The following is a 15,584-nucleotide window of genomic DNA, read 5'->3' on the forward strand; positions in this document are numbered from 1 at the left end:
TTTAGCCACCTCCTGATCATCCTTACAATGCTTGTACTGATACCTATCTCCCCTAATTTAACTGATAATTGCCGTGTGGTACCATGTCAAATGCTTTACTGAAGTCCACATATGTTAGATCTTCTGCACTTATCCGAAAATTCAGTTATTTTTTCAAAGGAGGAAATCAGTTAAGCATGATCTACCTTTGTGTAACCCATGTTGCATTACTTTCCCTTTACCATTTACTTATATTAATTTAATTATTCTTTTCTTTACAATTTGGTCTAAAATCTTGCACATCAGAGGTTAAACTAACTGGTCTATAACTGGCCAATCACTTCCCCCCTTTTTCTTAAATATAGTATGATATTAGGTAATCTCTAGTCATATTGTACTACCTCTGAATAGATAGATTTATTAAAAATCCTTGCTATTGGACTAGACATCTGATATGACAGCTCTTTCAGTATTCTGGGATGGAAATTATCCAGTCTCTCTGATCTGAGTGCAGGTATTTCTTCCATCTCAGATGTGGTAATTTCCATTTCTAGTCACTCATTTCCATCAGCCGTACTGTCTTCATGCACATTCCGTATTATCATTGTTATTGAGAACTGAGGTAAAATATTCATTTAGTTTTTCGGTCATACCTAAATTATCTTTCAATCTCCTTCCCATCCACACTGCATAGCAGCCCAACTTCATTCTTCCTTAGTTTCTTTTAATTTATATAACTAAAAAACCTCTTTATTGTTTGTTTTTATTTCTTTGGCAAGAGCTGATTCAGTCTGACTTTTAGCAGTACTCAGTTTATTTCATTTTCTAACCTCCATGATGTAGCTTTCTTTTCTGATCAACTCCTTTTTCCATTTTCTATAGGTTCTGTGCTTTCTCCTAATAACCTTTTTTTAGGTAGATATTCATCCAGATGGGTCTGGAGCCTTTCCCTACCAGTTTTTTTCCTCTTTCTTGGGATGCAAATTTCAGATAGTTTTTGTATAGATCATTTGAATAAATTCCAGGTTTCCTCTTCATTTTTAAGTCTTTGAGCTCTTCAGTCCAGCTGACTTGTTAAACTAGTTCCCTTAATTTCCCAAGTCTGCCCTTTTGAAATAAAAAAACATAGAATCATAAAATATTAGGGTTGGAAGGGACCTCAGGAGGTCATCTAATCCAAACCCGTGCCCAAAGCAGGACCAACCCCAACTAAATCTTCCCAGCCAGGGCTTTGTCAAGCCACACCTTAAAAACCTCGAAGGATGGAGATTCCACCACCTCCCTAGGTAACCCATTCCAGTGCTTCACCACCCTCCTAGTGAAAAAGATTCTCCTAATATCCAATCTAGACCTCCCCCACTGCAACTTGAGACCATTGCTCCTTGTTCTGTCATCTGCCAGTACTGAGAACAGCTTAGTTCCATCCTCCCTGGAACCCCCTTTTCAGATAGTTGAAGGCTGCTATCAAATCTCCCCTCACTCTTCTCTTCTGCAGACTAAACAAGCCTACTTCCCTCAGTTTCTCTTCATAAATCATGTGCTCCAGCCCCCTAATCATTTTCGTTGGAATCTTTCCAATTAATCCACATTCATCCTGTAGTGGGGGGCCCAAAACTGGACACAATACTCCAGATGTGGCCTTACCAGTGCTGAATAGAGGGGAATAATCACTTCCCTCAATCTGCTAGCAATACTCCTACTAACGCAGCCCAATATGCCGTTAGCCTTCTTGGCAACAAGGGCACACTGCTGACTCATATCCAGCTTCCAGTGTTTAACTTTTTTACTGTCTAACAGTGATATTTAGTTTTTTTTTGTTTTTTAACAGAGGCCTTGGTTTTACTTGGTTTCTTAACAAACACTTAAAAGCATTTATTTTAAAACTGAAAGTTTATTGATTAAACACAAAAAAGAACAAGAAATTAAAATAGGAATTTATATTGAAACTGAAATTGAATGATTATGCAAAACAAACAATTAAAACCTTTAAAGTCTTTTTTGAAGTAAAATATTAGTTTTTTATTTTTATTACCCTTTTTTGATTGAAAGGGTTAATTTTACTTTCAGTTATGACGTGTGAAGAGTATTTATTTTTCCTTGATCTAACAAACAGATATAAGGTGGAGAGGAGAGAGAGAGTATAGAAAAGGTGTGAGAAATACAGCTTTGTTGATGTTTTTAGAACACTGAACAGCTGGATATTATGAATGAATGTTTTGTCTGGCAGGTCAACCACATCACCTATTGCTTGGATCCTAGTTCACATTCTGGTCAGGAATATTGTCTGACTGGATCTTTTCTCCATAGACAGGGCAGGATTGTGGTAATCTAATCTGCCTGTGCTGATGCAGTACAGCTGATTTCAGGATTTGATGAGAAGCTGAGAAGTGAGAGAGAGGATAGGAGGCAGAACAGGATCTTGCATGCCCATGTGGTACTGGCAATTAGGTATACGCACTGATGGGCTGAGGACTGGATGTCATGATGATGTAATGATTTTTCAGGACATTCAAGTAAAAAACAAAAAGTTCCTTGAACAAGAGCAAGGCCTAATAGCCTTCCTCTCAGGCCAAAAGCCTTTCAGTCTGGTCTTCTCCTTCTGTCTTGGAGTCAGAGAAGGTGAGATGAGATGAGTGGGGATGCAAGGTGGGACAGGAGAGTGACCTTTTCCCCCCCAAAATCTATTTTTAATTACCCCCCAAAAGGGGAAAGGTGGGCATCATAGTTCATCCCCCTTATTTTGTTCAACAGTTAGGCCTAATATTTGCCACACTAATTTTAGTTAATTAATTTCAGGCTTTACGTTTTCTGTTTTTACTAAGCATGATTTTCACAGTTTTTAAACTATATTAGTAGGCCTTTTTTGTTTTAACTAATTTAGTATTTGTCAAAATGTTTTGCCCTTATAACATTTATTATTGAAAACAACTTGACCTATTTTCTATTAACATTTGTTGTTATAGGTTGTTGTAACATTTTGTGAACTTTCACTTACTTTTTACAGTTGAGCTTAAAGTAAATTTTTAGTCCCAATAATCCATCAGGTCTATAGCAGACCCCTAACTCTATCCCAACAGAACCTCTTTTACAATCCTTCCCTGAAGTGATTTTGACTCAAACAGATTCTGTTTTTTTTATACTATCGTTTTGTATTTCTTTACGGTTTACTGTTTTGTTAGTGTAAAACACTACCCACCACCTTTACCTTTATTCCTGTCTCTCCTAAACAGCAGATACCCTTCAATACCTGTATTCTAGTCATGAGTGCTATTCCATCTTGTTTCTATAATCCCTATCATATCTTTTTTGACCTCCTTCCCTAGCAGTTCCAGTTCCTCCATTTTATTGCCCAGACTCTTTGCATTTGTGTACAAGCATTTCAGTTGTTTTCCTCAGACCGCCCCCTTATCAGTCATGACAGCCTTGATCGCAGAAGATTAATGTCCCAGGTATTTCAGTGGAGATTATCTATTGAGAAGAGTCGTCTTTCCCTAAATGCCTTCCAGTGATTAATCATCCTAAAACCTGCCTTGTAGCATCAATCCTTGAGCCCTTTGTTGATCTCCATTATGATGTCACGCCATCACCCTCCTTCTCTTGGGACAAGAATTAGTCCACTGAAAATCATCTGAGCTTCCACTTCTGTAAAATGTCTTAGCTAGCTGAGCATAGTCATCCTTGATCCATTCCAATGGGAATTTAGCAGTGTTATTCATCCCGTAATGCTTCCACCAGGATCATCTCCAGTGTCACATCCATTCTCATATCCTTGCTCTTGGCAGACAGCACACTCTTCTGTTCTCTCGATCTGGTCTGGTGACAGGCCTGTTGATTCTTCTGAGTATGGAATCCCCAATCATTTAGACCATCCTGGTGTTGGTATGAATCTGTTTTATGTTCTCTCTTACAGTCCCACGAACATCATCCTTACTTTTCCTTAGGCTGTCTCCAGTCCGTGGCTATCTCCATCCTCTCTTCCTCCCTTCTGCAGGCACTGTCTTCCTTTCTTTTCTTCTTCACCACCAGCGAACAGAGATTTGCCAAACATGATCAAAATCATTTTCATGATGTATTATTTCCTGAATTAAGGAAAATAAATTGTTATAAACTCTGATATGGTTCATTACAGCCTCATAATAAAAGCCATCTTTCTGTATTGTTGTTTTTTTTTTCTTTTTTTTTTTTTAGGAAATGGGTCCAAAAAACTCCTATGTTGCCTACATTGAGGACCACAGTGCAAATGGGACTTTTGTAAATAAAGAGCTTATCGGGAAAGGTAAAAGGCTCCCACTGACCCACAATTCTGAAATTGCACTGTCTGTACAGACTAACAAAGGTAAAATACAGTACAAGACAACTTGATTTTGTATAGCATCTTTCTTAAAAACTGTGCTTTTCCCAAATGCTTTAGAGAGAAAATAATAGATGGAAACAGTGGATAAGACTAATATTTTATATTCGCCCACAATTTTTCACACACAAAATCTTGGAGATTGTTATATCCACCTGAAATTAGTAAATTTTAAAAAGTGAGTTAAAAGTAGTTACAGGTACTACACTTGATCTGCAGTCCCACTACAAAGTTTGTGCTTTTAAAATAACATTTTAAAATATGCTTTTATCTCAGTTGTCTGAAAGAAGCACACAAAAACAGGGAAATCTGACTTACTGTACAGGGGAAATGGTGAATATGGTTGTGCGTCTGGCAGCATCTTATGTACAAAGTAAGCAAACTGAAATATTAGAGAGGATTTTTTCTGTAGCAGTACCATGTATGCATGCTTCTTACTCTTGGGCTTTAGATCTGTAGCATGAGATTGATGGGCCTCACCTTGTATTTTTACCCTTGAGTGCAGCGGTAATAGATTATGCAGTAGTGTTGGGATTTGTCATGCTGTAGAATTGTTGTAGAGCAGATGATACTGAAGATGTTACTATTACAGAAGTTCTCTTTCAACAACGAGAGCACCTTGTTAACCAATGGTATTCTTTTGAATGTTTGCATATGTCAATTCCACTGTAGGTGTGTGTGCCCCCCGTGCCCAGATATTTTTTCTTCAGCAGTTCCCATCAGAATGGCTGGAGCGCCTTCTGTTGCTGCACACCACTGCGTGCTGGTATAAGAGCGTGGAACCACCCTGACTCCCCCTCAGTTCATTCTTATGATTAGTGATGATGATTTAGGCTTGTTAACTCAAGTGCTTTCCTCGCTCCTTTTCTGTATATAGATCCTGTTGACTAATTTGTTAGTTATATTTAGTGTTAGGCAATTTTTAGTGCTAGGTTGCTGCATTTGGTCTCTCTTGAAATTTTTTATCTTTTGGTACCGCAATCGGAATGATGCCATGTTTGCTGGGTTTTAAGTCTTGCTGGACCTATGTGATACCCATGCCAGTCAGAGACCCACACCCAACCTGTTTGAAATGTTTGGGGGAATCCCATGTTAGTGACAGATGCTACATCTGCAAAGGGTTCAAGTTCCGCTCAAAAAAAAAAAGGGGTGACAAGGCTTAAGTTCTTGCTTATAGATGCAGCACTTTGACCTCTATCAGAGTCGTCACACAAGGAGAGTGCCCCATGTACTTCGACTTCAGTGTAGAGCTCTTTGTTGGAGATGGCTGCAGCTCCTGGGACTGTTCCCTGGTACCAAATTAAAAGGCTTAGGCCTTCCTCAGGTTTGGTGCCTCACTTGGCTGCATTGGTACCCTGAAGGAAGCAGAGACCCGAAGAAGAGTTCAAGGGAGAGATCCCTTCCCAGAATTCTTGACACTTCACAAGAGGGGATTGCTGCCTTTGGAGCCTGTGCCAGACACTTCCTCTGAAAGACACTTGTAGAGCCAATAGAAGGTGCCGATCCCAGCTGCCCTGGAGGCATATGCAGCCACAAGAGACTTGCTTAGCTTCTCAGTACTGATATCGCTGGTAGGGGATGGTCCACAGCTGGTACTGATGGCTGTGGTTCATACCTTGCCTCATCAAGATCCCATGGTGCCACTACCCAAACCTCCACGGAAATCTGTGTTGTCTAGAGGAAAGCCTCTCATGATTTCCCTGGTATTGCCATCCCCAAGCTCAGACTGTCTCACCAGTCCATTCTGGATTTGCACCTTCACTGTCAGAAGCATCTGACTCTTTTTCCTGGACTTGAGGTGAGGTCCTCTATATCCTGCCCTGGGTGGAGAACATTCTCCCTGTCAGAGTCGTTGGGACAATGGGCCATGCAGCAGCCCCAGCAGTGGGGTCCTTAAGGGTCAATGACCTGGACAAGTATGGGTCCTGGGGCCATATTGGTGGCCATTCTGGACACCTTGGGTGTCGTTCCCCCTCCCTCCAACTAGAACCTCCCCATAACCATCTTGCTCGCTGACATGGAGATCACATCGGACGCACTGGTACCAAGAATATCATTCCCTAGTTCTGTGACTGGTACCAAGCAGCCAGAAGCCACTCAGGCATCCTCCCCAGCGCAAGTCAAAGACCATCCATCACCTCAGATGTCTGTTTCACCATTGTCACCTCACGAGGTCGTTGAGCTATCAAGTGACTCACCACCACCAGAGGACCACAGAGCTCATCAAGACCTTTTAAAAAGAGCAGACTCAATACTTTACATTCAGGCAGAAGAGGTGCGTGAAAGTTCTCAGAAGTAGTTGGTGGACTCATAGACTCTAAGATCAGAAGGGACCAATATAATTATCTAGTCTGACCTCCTGCACAAGGCAGGCCACAGAACCTCACCCATCCACTTCTGTAATAGACCCGTAACCTATGACTGAGTTTGAAAGTCCTCAAATCATGGTTTGAAGACTTTAAGGTACAGAGGATCCACCAGCAAGTGAGCCATGCCCCATGCTACAGTGGAAGGCGAAAACCCCCCAGAGCCTTTGCCAATCTGACCTGGGGGAAAATTCCTTCCCGACCCCAAATATGGCGATCAGTTAAACCCTGAGCATGTGGCAAGACTCACCAGCCAGACATCCAAGAAAGAATTCTCTGTAATAACTCAGAACCCACCGCATCTAACATCCCTTTACAGGCCATTGGCATATCTACCACCAGTAGTCAAAGATCAGTCAATTGGACATCCTGGTATCAGTGACTGTACCAATTAATGAAGCCATTATGGAGCCTGTCAAGACCTTTTGGCAGATACCCTCCGCCTTGGACCCCACAGCAAAACAAACTGAGAGGAGGTGCTTTGTCCCCTGTAAGTGGTATGAACATTTTTTTCTCAGCCCCACCCTGTGTTCTCTTGTGGTGGCAGCTGCCAATGAGTGGGATAGACAGGGGCAACAAGCTTCTGTGCTTAAAAGTAAAGACTCAGGATTGCAAACCAACAAACTCTCCTGAGTCAATATGACTTTGCCTTCTAGGAGATCATTATGATATGTAAAGACAAGCTACCAGAGAATTTGATAAGTAGATAAAAATTTGCAGTAATGGCTGAAGAGAGTAAACAGGTCTCTGAACTGCCCTCCAGGACAGTTTGGATAGTGCAGACTCAGCTGCTCAAACCATGCTGTTAGCTATTACTGTGAGAAGGTGTTCATGGCTGCAGTCATCTGGGCTACCTTTAGAGGTCCAACAGACTATCCAGTACTGTCCTTTCAAAGGTCTCTCCCTCTTTTCAGAGAAAAGCGACAACAGGCTTCAATAGCCTTAAGGATTCCAGGGCAACACTCAAATCCCTAGTGATCCATACCTCAGTGGCAAAAAGAAAGGTGTTTCGTCCACAGTTGCCACACAGACAGCAGGGGTTTGCTCCCCAATCCCAAGACCCACTAAGGAAAAAGAGCAGAGTTATAGGAGATGCCTTCTTCAACATCGTTGGCTCATCCCATCCAGATGCCTCATCCAAACAGACATTTTGTCAAGAACCGTGTACCTGTCACCATAGCTCCATCTGTTCCTCATTGTTTTATATCAATCGCTTATCCCACTTCGTAAGAGCTTGGGCTCACATACTAAGACCTACCTGTCAGAAAGCATGGTAGAACTGAGCTCCAGTATGAAACTGGAGATAAGCCAGTTGAGAGTCTCTGGGTTAAGCTTAGAAGCAAGAACAATAAGGGTGATGTGGTGAGTGTCTGTTAGACCACCAGAACCAGGAGGACGAGGTGGATGAGGCTTTCTTCAGTCAACTAGGGAAAGTTTCCAGTTCACAGGACCTGGTTCTCATGGGGGACTTCAATCACCCTGACATCTGCTGGAAGAGCAACACAGTAGAGCACAGATGATCCAGGAAGTTTTTGGAGAGTGTTGTGGACAACTTCCTGGTGCAAGTGCTGGAGCAACCAACTACAGGCCATGCTCCTCTTGACCTGCTGCTCACAAGCAGGGAAGATTTGGTAGGGGAAGTAGAAGTGGGTGGCAACCTAGACAGCAGTGACCATGAGATGGTAGAGTTCAGGATCCTGACAAAAGGAGGAAAGGAGAACAGCAGGATACAGACCATGGACTTCAGAAAAGCAGACTTTGACTCCCTCAGGAAGCTGATGAGCAGGATCCCCTGGGAGGCTAATATGAGGGGGAAAGGAGTCCAAGAGAGCTGGCTGTATTTAAAAAAAAAAACTCATTGAAGGCACAGGAACAAACCATCCCAATGTGCAGAAAGAATAGCAAATATGGTAGGCGCCCAGCTTGGCTTAACAAAGAAGTCTTTGGTGAGCTTAAACACAAAAAAGAAGCTTACAAGAAGTGGAAGCTTGGTCAGATGACTAGGGAGGGTTATAAAAATACTGCTTGAGCATGCAGGAATGAAATCAGGAAGGCCAAAGTGCAATTGGAGTTGCAGCTAGCAAGGGATGTGAAAGAGAACAAGAAGGGTTTCTACAGGTATGTTACCAGCAAGAGGAAGATTAGGGAAAGTGTGGGCCACTTACAGAATGGGGGAGGCAACCTAGTGACAGAGGATGTGGAGAAAGCTGAGGTACTCAATGCCTTTTTTGCCTCTGTCTTCACAGACAAGGTCAGCTCCCAGACTATTGCACTGGGCGGCACAGAATGGGAAGGAGGTGAACATCCCTCAGTGCTGGAGGAACAGGTCCAGGACTATTTAGAAATATTGAACATTCACAAGTCCATGGGGCCGGATGCAATGCATCCAAGGTTGCTGAAGGAGTTGGCTGATGTGATTTCAGAGCCATTGGCTATTATCTTTGAAAGCTCGTGGCAATTGGCGAAAGTCCCTGATGATTGGAAAAAAGCAAATATACTGCCCATCTTCAAGAAAGGGAAGAAAGAGGATCCAGGGAACTACAGAGCGGTCAGCCTCACCTCAATCCGTGGAAAAATCATGGAGCAGGTCCTCAAGGAATCCATTTTAAGGCACTTGGAAGAGAGGAAGGTGATCAGGAACAGTCAACATGGATTCACCAAGGGCAAGTCATGCCTGACCAACCTGATTGCTTTCTATGAAGAGGTGACTGGCTCTGTGGATGTGGGGAAAGCGGTGGACGTGATAAACCTTGACTTTAGCAAAGCTTTTGATACAGTCTCCCACAGTATTCTTGTCAGCAAGTTAAAGAAGTATGGGTTGGATGAATGGACTATAAAATGGATAGAGAACTGGCTAGAGCATAGGGCTCTACGAGTAGTGATCAATGGCTCCATGTCTAGCTGGCAGCCGGTCAGAAGCGGAATGCCCCAGGGGTCGGTCCTGGGGCCGGTTTTGTTCAACATTTTCATTAATGATCTAGAGGATGGGGTAGATTGCACCCTCAGCAGGTTTGCAGATGACACTAAGCTAGGGGGAGTGTTAGACATCCTGGAAGGTAGGGATAGGATACAGAAGGACCTAAACAAACTGGAGGATTGAGCCAAAAGAAATCTGATGAGGTTCAAGAAGGACACGTGTAGAGCCCTGCACTTAGGACGGAAGAACTCCATGCACAGTTACAGACTGGGGACCGATGAGCTAGGCAGCAGTTCTGCAGAAAAGGACCTGGGGCTTACAGTGGATAAGAAGCTGGATATGAGTCAGCAGTGTGCCCTGGTTGTCAAGAAGGCTAATAGCATATTGGGCTGCATTAGGAGGAGCATTGCCAACAGATCGTGGGAGGTGATTATTCCCCTCTATTCGGCATTGATGAGGCCGCATTTGGAGTATTGTGTCCAGTTTTGGGCCTCCCACTACAAAAAGGCTGTGGAGAAGTTGGAGAGAGTCCAGCGGAGGGCAACATAAATGATTAGGGGGCTGGAGCACAAGACTTAAGAGGAGAGGCTGAGGGAACTAGGCTTGTTTAGTCTGCAAAAGAGAAGAATGAGGGGAGAATTGATAGCAGCCTTTAACTACCTGAAAGGGCGTTCAGGGAGGATGGAGCTAGGCTGTTGTCAACGGTAGTAGATGACAGAACATGGAGCAACGGTCTCAAGTTGCAGTGGGGGAGGTCTAGGTTGGACATTAGGAAAAGATTTTTTACTACGAGGGTGGTGAAGCACTGGAATGGGTTACCTAGGGAGGTGGTGGAATCTCCATCTTTGGAGGTTTTTAAGCTGCGGCTTGACAAAACCCTCTCTGGGATTATTTAGCTGAGGTTAGTCCTGCTTTGAGCAGGGGGTTGGACTAGATGACCTCCTGAGACCTCTTCCAATTCTATGACTCTATAAGCTGCCCATTGGATCCAGATGTAATTTTCCAACACTGTGGGCAACTGCTCCTTTCCAACCTATGAGCTTTCCATCCAGCAGGATGGATGCTTTATGGCTGACATCCTTTGAAAAGTCATGCTCAAAGGACATTCAGAGAGTGCTTCTGAATAGCCTAAAACCCTCAACTTGAATTGGAAATGCTTTTCTATCTGATCTTGTGTGAAAGGTGTATCTCCCTAGCAGTCACCCTTGGGCCCCATGCTGGACTGTCTATTAGATCTAAAACAGAGTTGCCTATTAGCTCAGAAAGGGTGCAACTAGCAGCTATTCCAGCCCTCCATGTGTTGGTGGATGATAGATCCCTTGTTTCAGACACCATCATTACCTGAATCCTAAAGGTCTTTGTCAAATTATACCTCCCCATTCAAGACCCCATCCTTCCTTGGGATCGGAACTTAGTTTTAGCAGAATTGATTGGGTACCCTGCTTTGAGACCCTGGCAACCTGTTCTCTCCTTCACCTTTCCATGAAGGTAGCATTTCTGGTGGCAGTTACCTCAGCCAGAAGGGTAGGAGAGTGTCAGGGCCCCCCTACAGTTTTCCATAAGGATAAAATTTATCTCTGTCCTCACCCAAAACTTCTCACAGAAGTAGTTTTTAATTTTCATGTTAACGAAGCAATCTTTATGCCCATATTCCTTCCAAAACCCCGTGCACATAGGGATGAGGAAAAGCTTCACTCCTTGGCTGCGAGAGGGACTTCAGCTTTCTTTCTGGACTGGACTAAATCTTTTAGATCATCTGTTCAGTGGTTTGTAGCAATTGCAAACAGACCTAAGGACTAACCAGTTTCCACTCAGAAAATTTCATCCTGGATCTCTTCATCTATTCATTTATGCTACTCAGTGACTAATACAGTCCTGCCAGCTAAAGTATTGGCACATTCTACCAGAGCACAGGCAGCCTCTGCAGCTTTCTTGATGCAAGTACTGATCAGAAACATTTGTAAAGCAGCCACTTGGTCTTCAGTCCACACTTTTGCTTCTTATTATGCCATTTCCTGTTAATCCAGAGATGATGCCAGTTTCAGATGAGTGGTTTTATAATCTCTGAACCCATCTCTCTATGTGTTTGCTTGTGTCACCTACTGTGGAATGGACATGTGCAATCACTCAAGTTAAAAACATTACCTATTTCTCTGTCACTGTTGTTCTTTGAGATGGGTTGCACATGTCCATTCCACGACCTCCCTGCCTCCTCCTTTCCATTGCAGTCTGTCCGGTATGAAGGAACTGAGAGGGGTTGGGGTGGCTTCTCCCTCTCATACCAGCATGCACTGATGTGTGGTAACACGCTCCAGCAACCCTGGCAGGTGCTGCTGAGGGACAAAAATCTCCAAAAATCTGTACATGGGGCTTGCACACATCTACAGTGTAATGGACATGTGCAACACATCTCGAAGAACAACAGTTACAGAAAGCTAGGTAAACATTATTTAATGTGATTTTTTGTTTGTTATATGTTTACGTATATACATATTTTCTTCTAACTCATAGCACTCTCTTAGTCATGTTGCTGAATATTTAAAGTTTAGGAATAGTAGTTACTCCTTGTAACAAATTATCTCCACTCATCTTCCTAGTGTTTGTATTTTCTGATCTTATGGTGGATGATCAGTCGGGGTATCCCAGAGAATTCAGAGATAAATATATCATGTCAAAGACTTTGGGAAGGTAAGCACCATACTTACTGAAATTCTTAGGACTTATTTTCCTTTTGTTTTGAATGGATGATGTTTGAACTGTAACTAGTACAGCATTAACTGTTTATTATTTTCATATTGCTTCAACAATACCATCCTAGGCACTATGATAACAGAAACAACAAGCATAGTGCTTTATAGACTAATAAAAGATGACGTTCCAGATTCTCTCATCCTTTTCCAGCCACTTAGGTGAAATCTGGCCTTAACTGGCCAGCTGAGAATTCTTTCACCAGGCATAAATCAGCATAGCTGTCTCCTTTGCCAACAGTCCCCCTACATCCTGGCAAAATGGGCAAGAGTTGGCTGGAACACACCTGAACTGTGTCAATTCACAGCTTGTTATGGTCGACTAGATGAGATCATAGCCAGTTAGCATAGCCTCTAATATGTTCTAACTTAGATCAGTAGATCAATGCTGGTCCTTATACAGGAGGTATTATGCTATATATTATAAACCTGGATACTAATACAGTTATGCAGGGGTTAGACTATATGATCACAATGGTCCCTTATGACTTTCTAATCAATTAATAATGTAATATGAGAGTCAAGGAGGTGTAACTTGTTTCTTAGTGCACTCAGCTCAGGGAGTGTCTCTGTGCTGGAGAGAATCTGGGTGTGAGCTAGTGTCCCACAGTATTTACATTATGATCAGTGTATGAGGGAAATGGGCAAACACTGGCTTTATATATGTGGGGAGAAACTGAAGACAAGCTGCGACAGTAAGACATTGTGGTTGCTGAGGTGATTATGATTAAAAATCTCCGCCTCACTGAGGTGTCCTTCTGCTTTACATGGCACACTTACACATGCATATGAAACTAGAAAGGGGAGGTAGGATTTGAAGGCCTTGTTGAATAATTTTGTTTTGTGGAGAGTATTGGAAAAACTTGAATCAGAGCAGGACAGTAGTTTACTTTTTGTAGGGTTCTTCCTCACAGGATTTTTTAAGGTGTTAATAGGACAAATTAATTTTTCACAGCAATGAATTCTTACTATTTAATGCAAAGTCCTCTTTTCAGTTGCCTGTCTTGTAAATGATTAGTTACTGCCAGTATGAAATATGGTACACCTGAAAGTAAGTTCCTCCTTCATAACACTGTCTGTAAAATAAGTCTTTTGTTCTGAATGTCCAAGGGTGAAATAGAAGGAATTATATTTCTTTGCTAATAGCTAGCTAACAGCACTGGCAGTAAATCTGAAATGTAGTAGATGTGTTCATTCATTCCCAATCTATATAGCTTTGTCATCTCTTATTCCACTGCCGGATCGTCAGAGTATGGGCTCCTCTGATTGCTGGGATTATAGCTGCCCATTTGCTCGGTTTCAGCTCTGAATGATGAAAACAGCTAAAGCTGAAAGTCTGAATTATGGAACACAGATCAACCTATTTTCCTTACAACAGCCAGATTTGAGCTTTGGGCTTTATGATTCTAATTGACTTGGATTTAAAACGTATTTTTAATTGTGAAACTCAAGTTTTTATGATTGGGTACTAACATTTTAGGAACAGAAAGTCAGGTCTGAAATAGTTTGCTGGTAGTTGTATTACTTTCTGAATCAGTACCCTCTGCTACCAACCAAGAGTTAGAGGAGGGAAAGAGTTGAAGGTCAGATTTATAACCTTGTTGGACATCACTGTTTGGGTCCTCAAGAAAAAAAGAGAGAAATGATGACCTGATATTTTTTATATAAAACGTCTTTAAAGTGGAAAGTCTGTAGATAATAAAAGACAAGCAAAGTAAAAACGGAAGTCTGGGTCGATTTGTATGGATTTCCTCCTATAATCTCATAATGTATAAAAATAAATTTGTTGCTATACGTATAACCTTGAGGTGCAGGACTTTATGTATTAAAATTAAGGTTAACATTTTATCACAGTTGTTAGTAAAAGTTAGGGACAGGTCACAGGCAATAAACAAAAATTCACGGAAGACCGTGACCTGTCCCTGACTTTTACTAAAAATAACTGTGGCAAAATGGGTCATACAGGGGAGGACTGAAGCCTGACCTGGGAGGGTGTGGGGGGGAGGATGAGAACCCGAGCCTCTCTGCGGAAAGGGCAGGCGGGCGGGCAGCGGTCCAGGATCCACCACTTGCGGTGGCTCAGTGCTCAGGGTCCCCTCATCCCCACACAGCAGCTCGGAGCTCAGGGTCCCCCACTGGGATACATCTTGAGAGTTTTTTGTTGTGTTTTTAGCCATTTGTGCCGCTGAAATGCCAACAGGATTTGTTCTCGGTATTCTTTTAATAGCTTTCAGTTTGGAGTTTTGGTTATGTATTTTAGTTTCTGTATTAGAACATCGGTGGCTGCCAGCATCTATTCTAATCTACTGTGCCTGCTACTGGTGTATCCAAGTACTGCACACCCAGCTGAGAGTTCTAGGGCAGCCTGCTGAATTCAAGAGGCTAGGAGACAGCAGCCATTCTAATTACATGTAATCTCAAGTAGCAAACACCTTCTGTGTTTTATCAATTTTTATTTGTCACCACATTTTAAAAAGTGTTTCCAAGTTTTAACATAATTAAATTTTTATATTAGTGGTGCCTGTGGGGAGGTTAAACTGGCATTTGAGAGGACCACCTGTAACAAAGTTGCTGTGAAGATAATCAATAAACGGAGGTTTATGACAAGTGCTGTGAGAGACACAGTAAGTATCTGTTTTCTGGCCATCTTGCAGTGGTTCTGAAGTATTTGGTACTACTTTGTGGCAATTATAAATGTTTATCGTTATAATTTAAGGTGTTCTGGATTCAGATGAATGTGTGAAGCTCCATGTATATTTAAAAAAATAAATCAAACCACGCCATTTGTAAGAAATTAAGTGTATTAAGCAATTAAGATTAGTTAATAGTCTAGTCCAAATGGTCTTGATATTTAATATGGCCATATGCAGACCCCTTTTGTACCGATTCTCTGAGATTGAAGGATTCTTCACCTCTTGTTGGGACAGAATCTGTAGTGAGATTTTCCAGAAACAGCCTAAGAGCCAAAAGTATTTTAAATCAAAGCTTATTTGGACAATCAAGAAAAGCTCCAGCTAACACCACGATAAATGTCATAAAAATGTGCATAGGTCTAAGGCTCTCTTGCTCTCCTATGCCCAAATCCTAAAGGTATCAGAAGAGAGGGGTTTACAAATAAATAAATAAATCATCCCACTTCTAGAGTTCTGTCCCTGCCAGTTCCTTCCAGGCTAGTTATCTCATCTGTCTGTCCCTGACACAGTGCATCTCTGATAGTCACAGTT

General features: G+C 42.2%; 1 protein-coding gene across 1 annotated transcript in view; it reads left to right on the forward strand.

Annotated features, from left to right (window-relative positions):
• The window catches only part of CHEK2 (checkpoint kinase 2), a 35,532-nt gene that overhangs the window by 4,121 nt on the left and 15,827 nt on the right, over window positions 1-15,584 (forward strand). Inside the window, exons 4-6 of the mRNA XM_067539353.1 lie at window positions 4,168-4,315; window positions 12,211-12,301; window positions 14,876-14,984. Coding sequence (XP_067395454.1) covers window positions 4,168-4,315; window positions 12,211-12,301; window positions 14,876-14,984 — 348 coding nt within the window. The remainder of the gene's footprint in view (window positions 1-4,167; window positions 4,316-12,210; window positions 12,302-14,875; window positions 14,985-15,584) is intronic.

This window comes from Emydura macquarii, unplaced genomic scaffold (assembly GCF_026122565.2).
Source record: "Emydura macquarii macquarii isolate MOO-44397 ecotype Brisbane River unplaced genomic scaffold, CSIRO-AGI_Emac_v2 contig_554, whole genome shotgun sequence".
NCBI lineage: Eukaryota > Metazoa > Chordata > Testudines > Chelidae > Emydura > Emydura macquarii.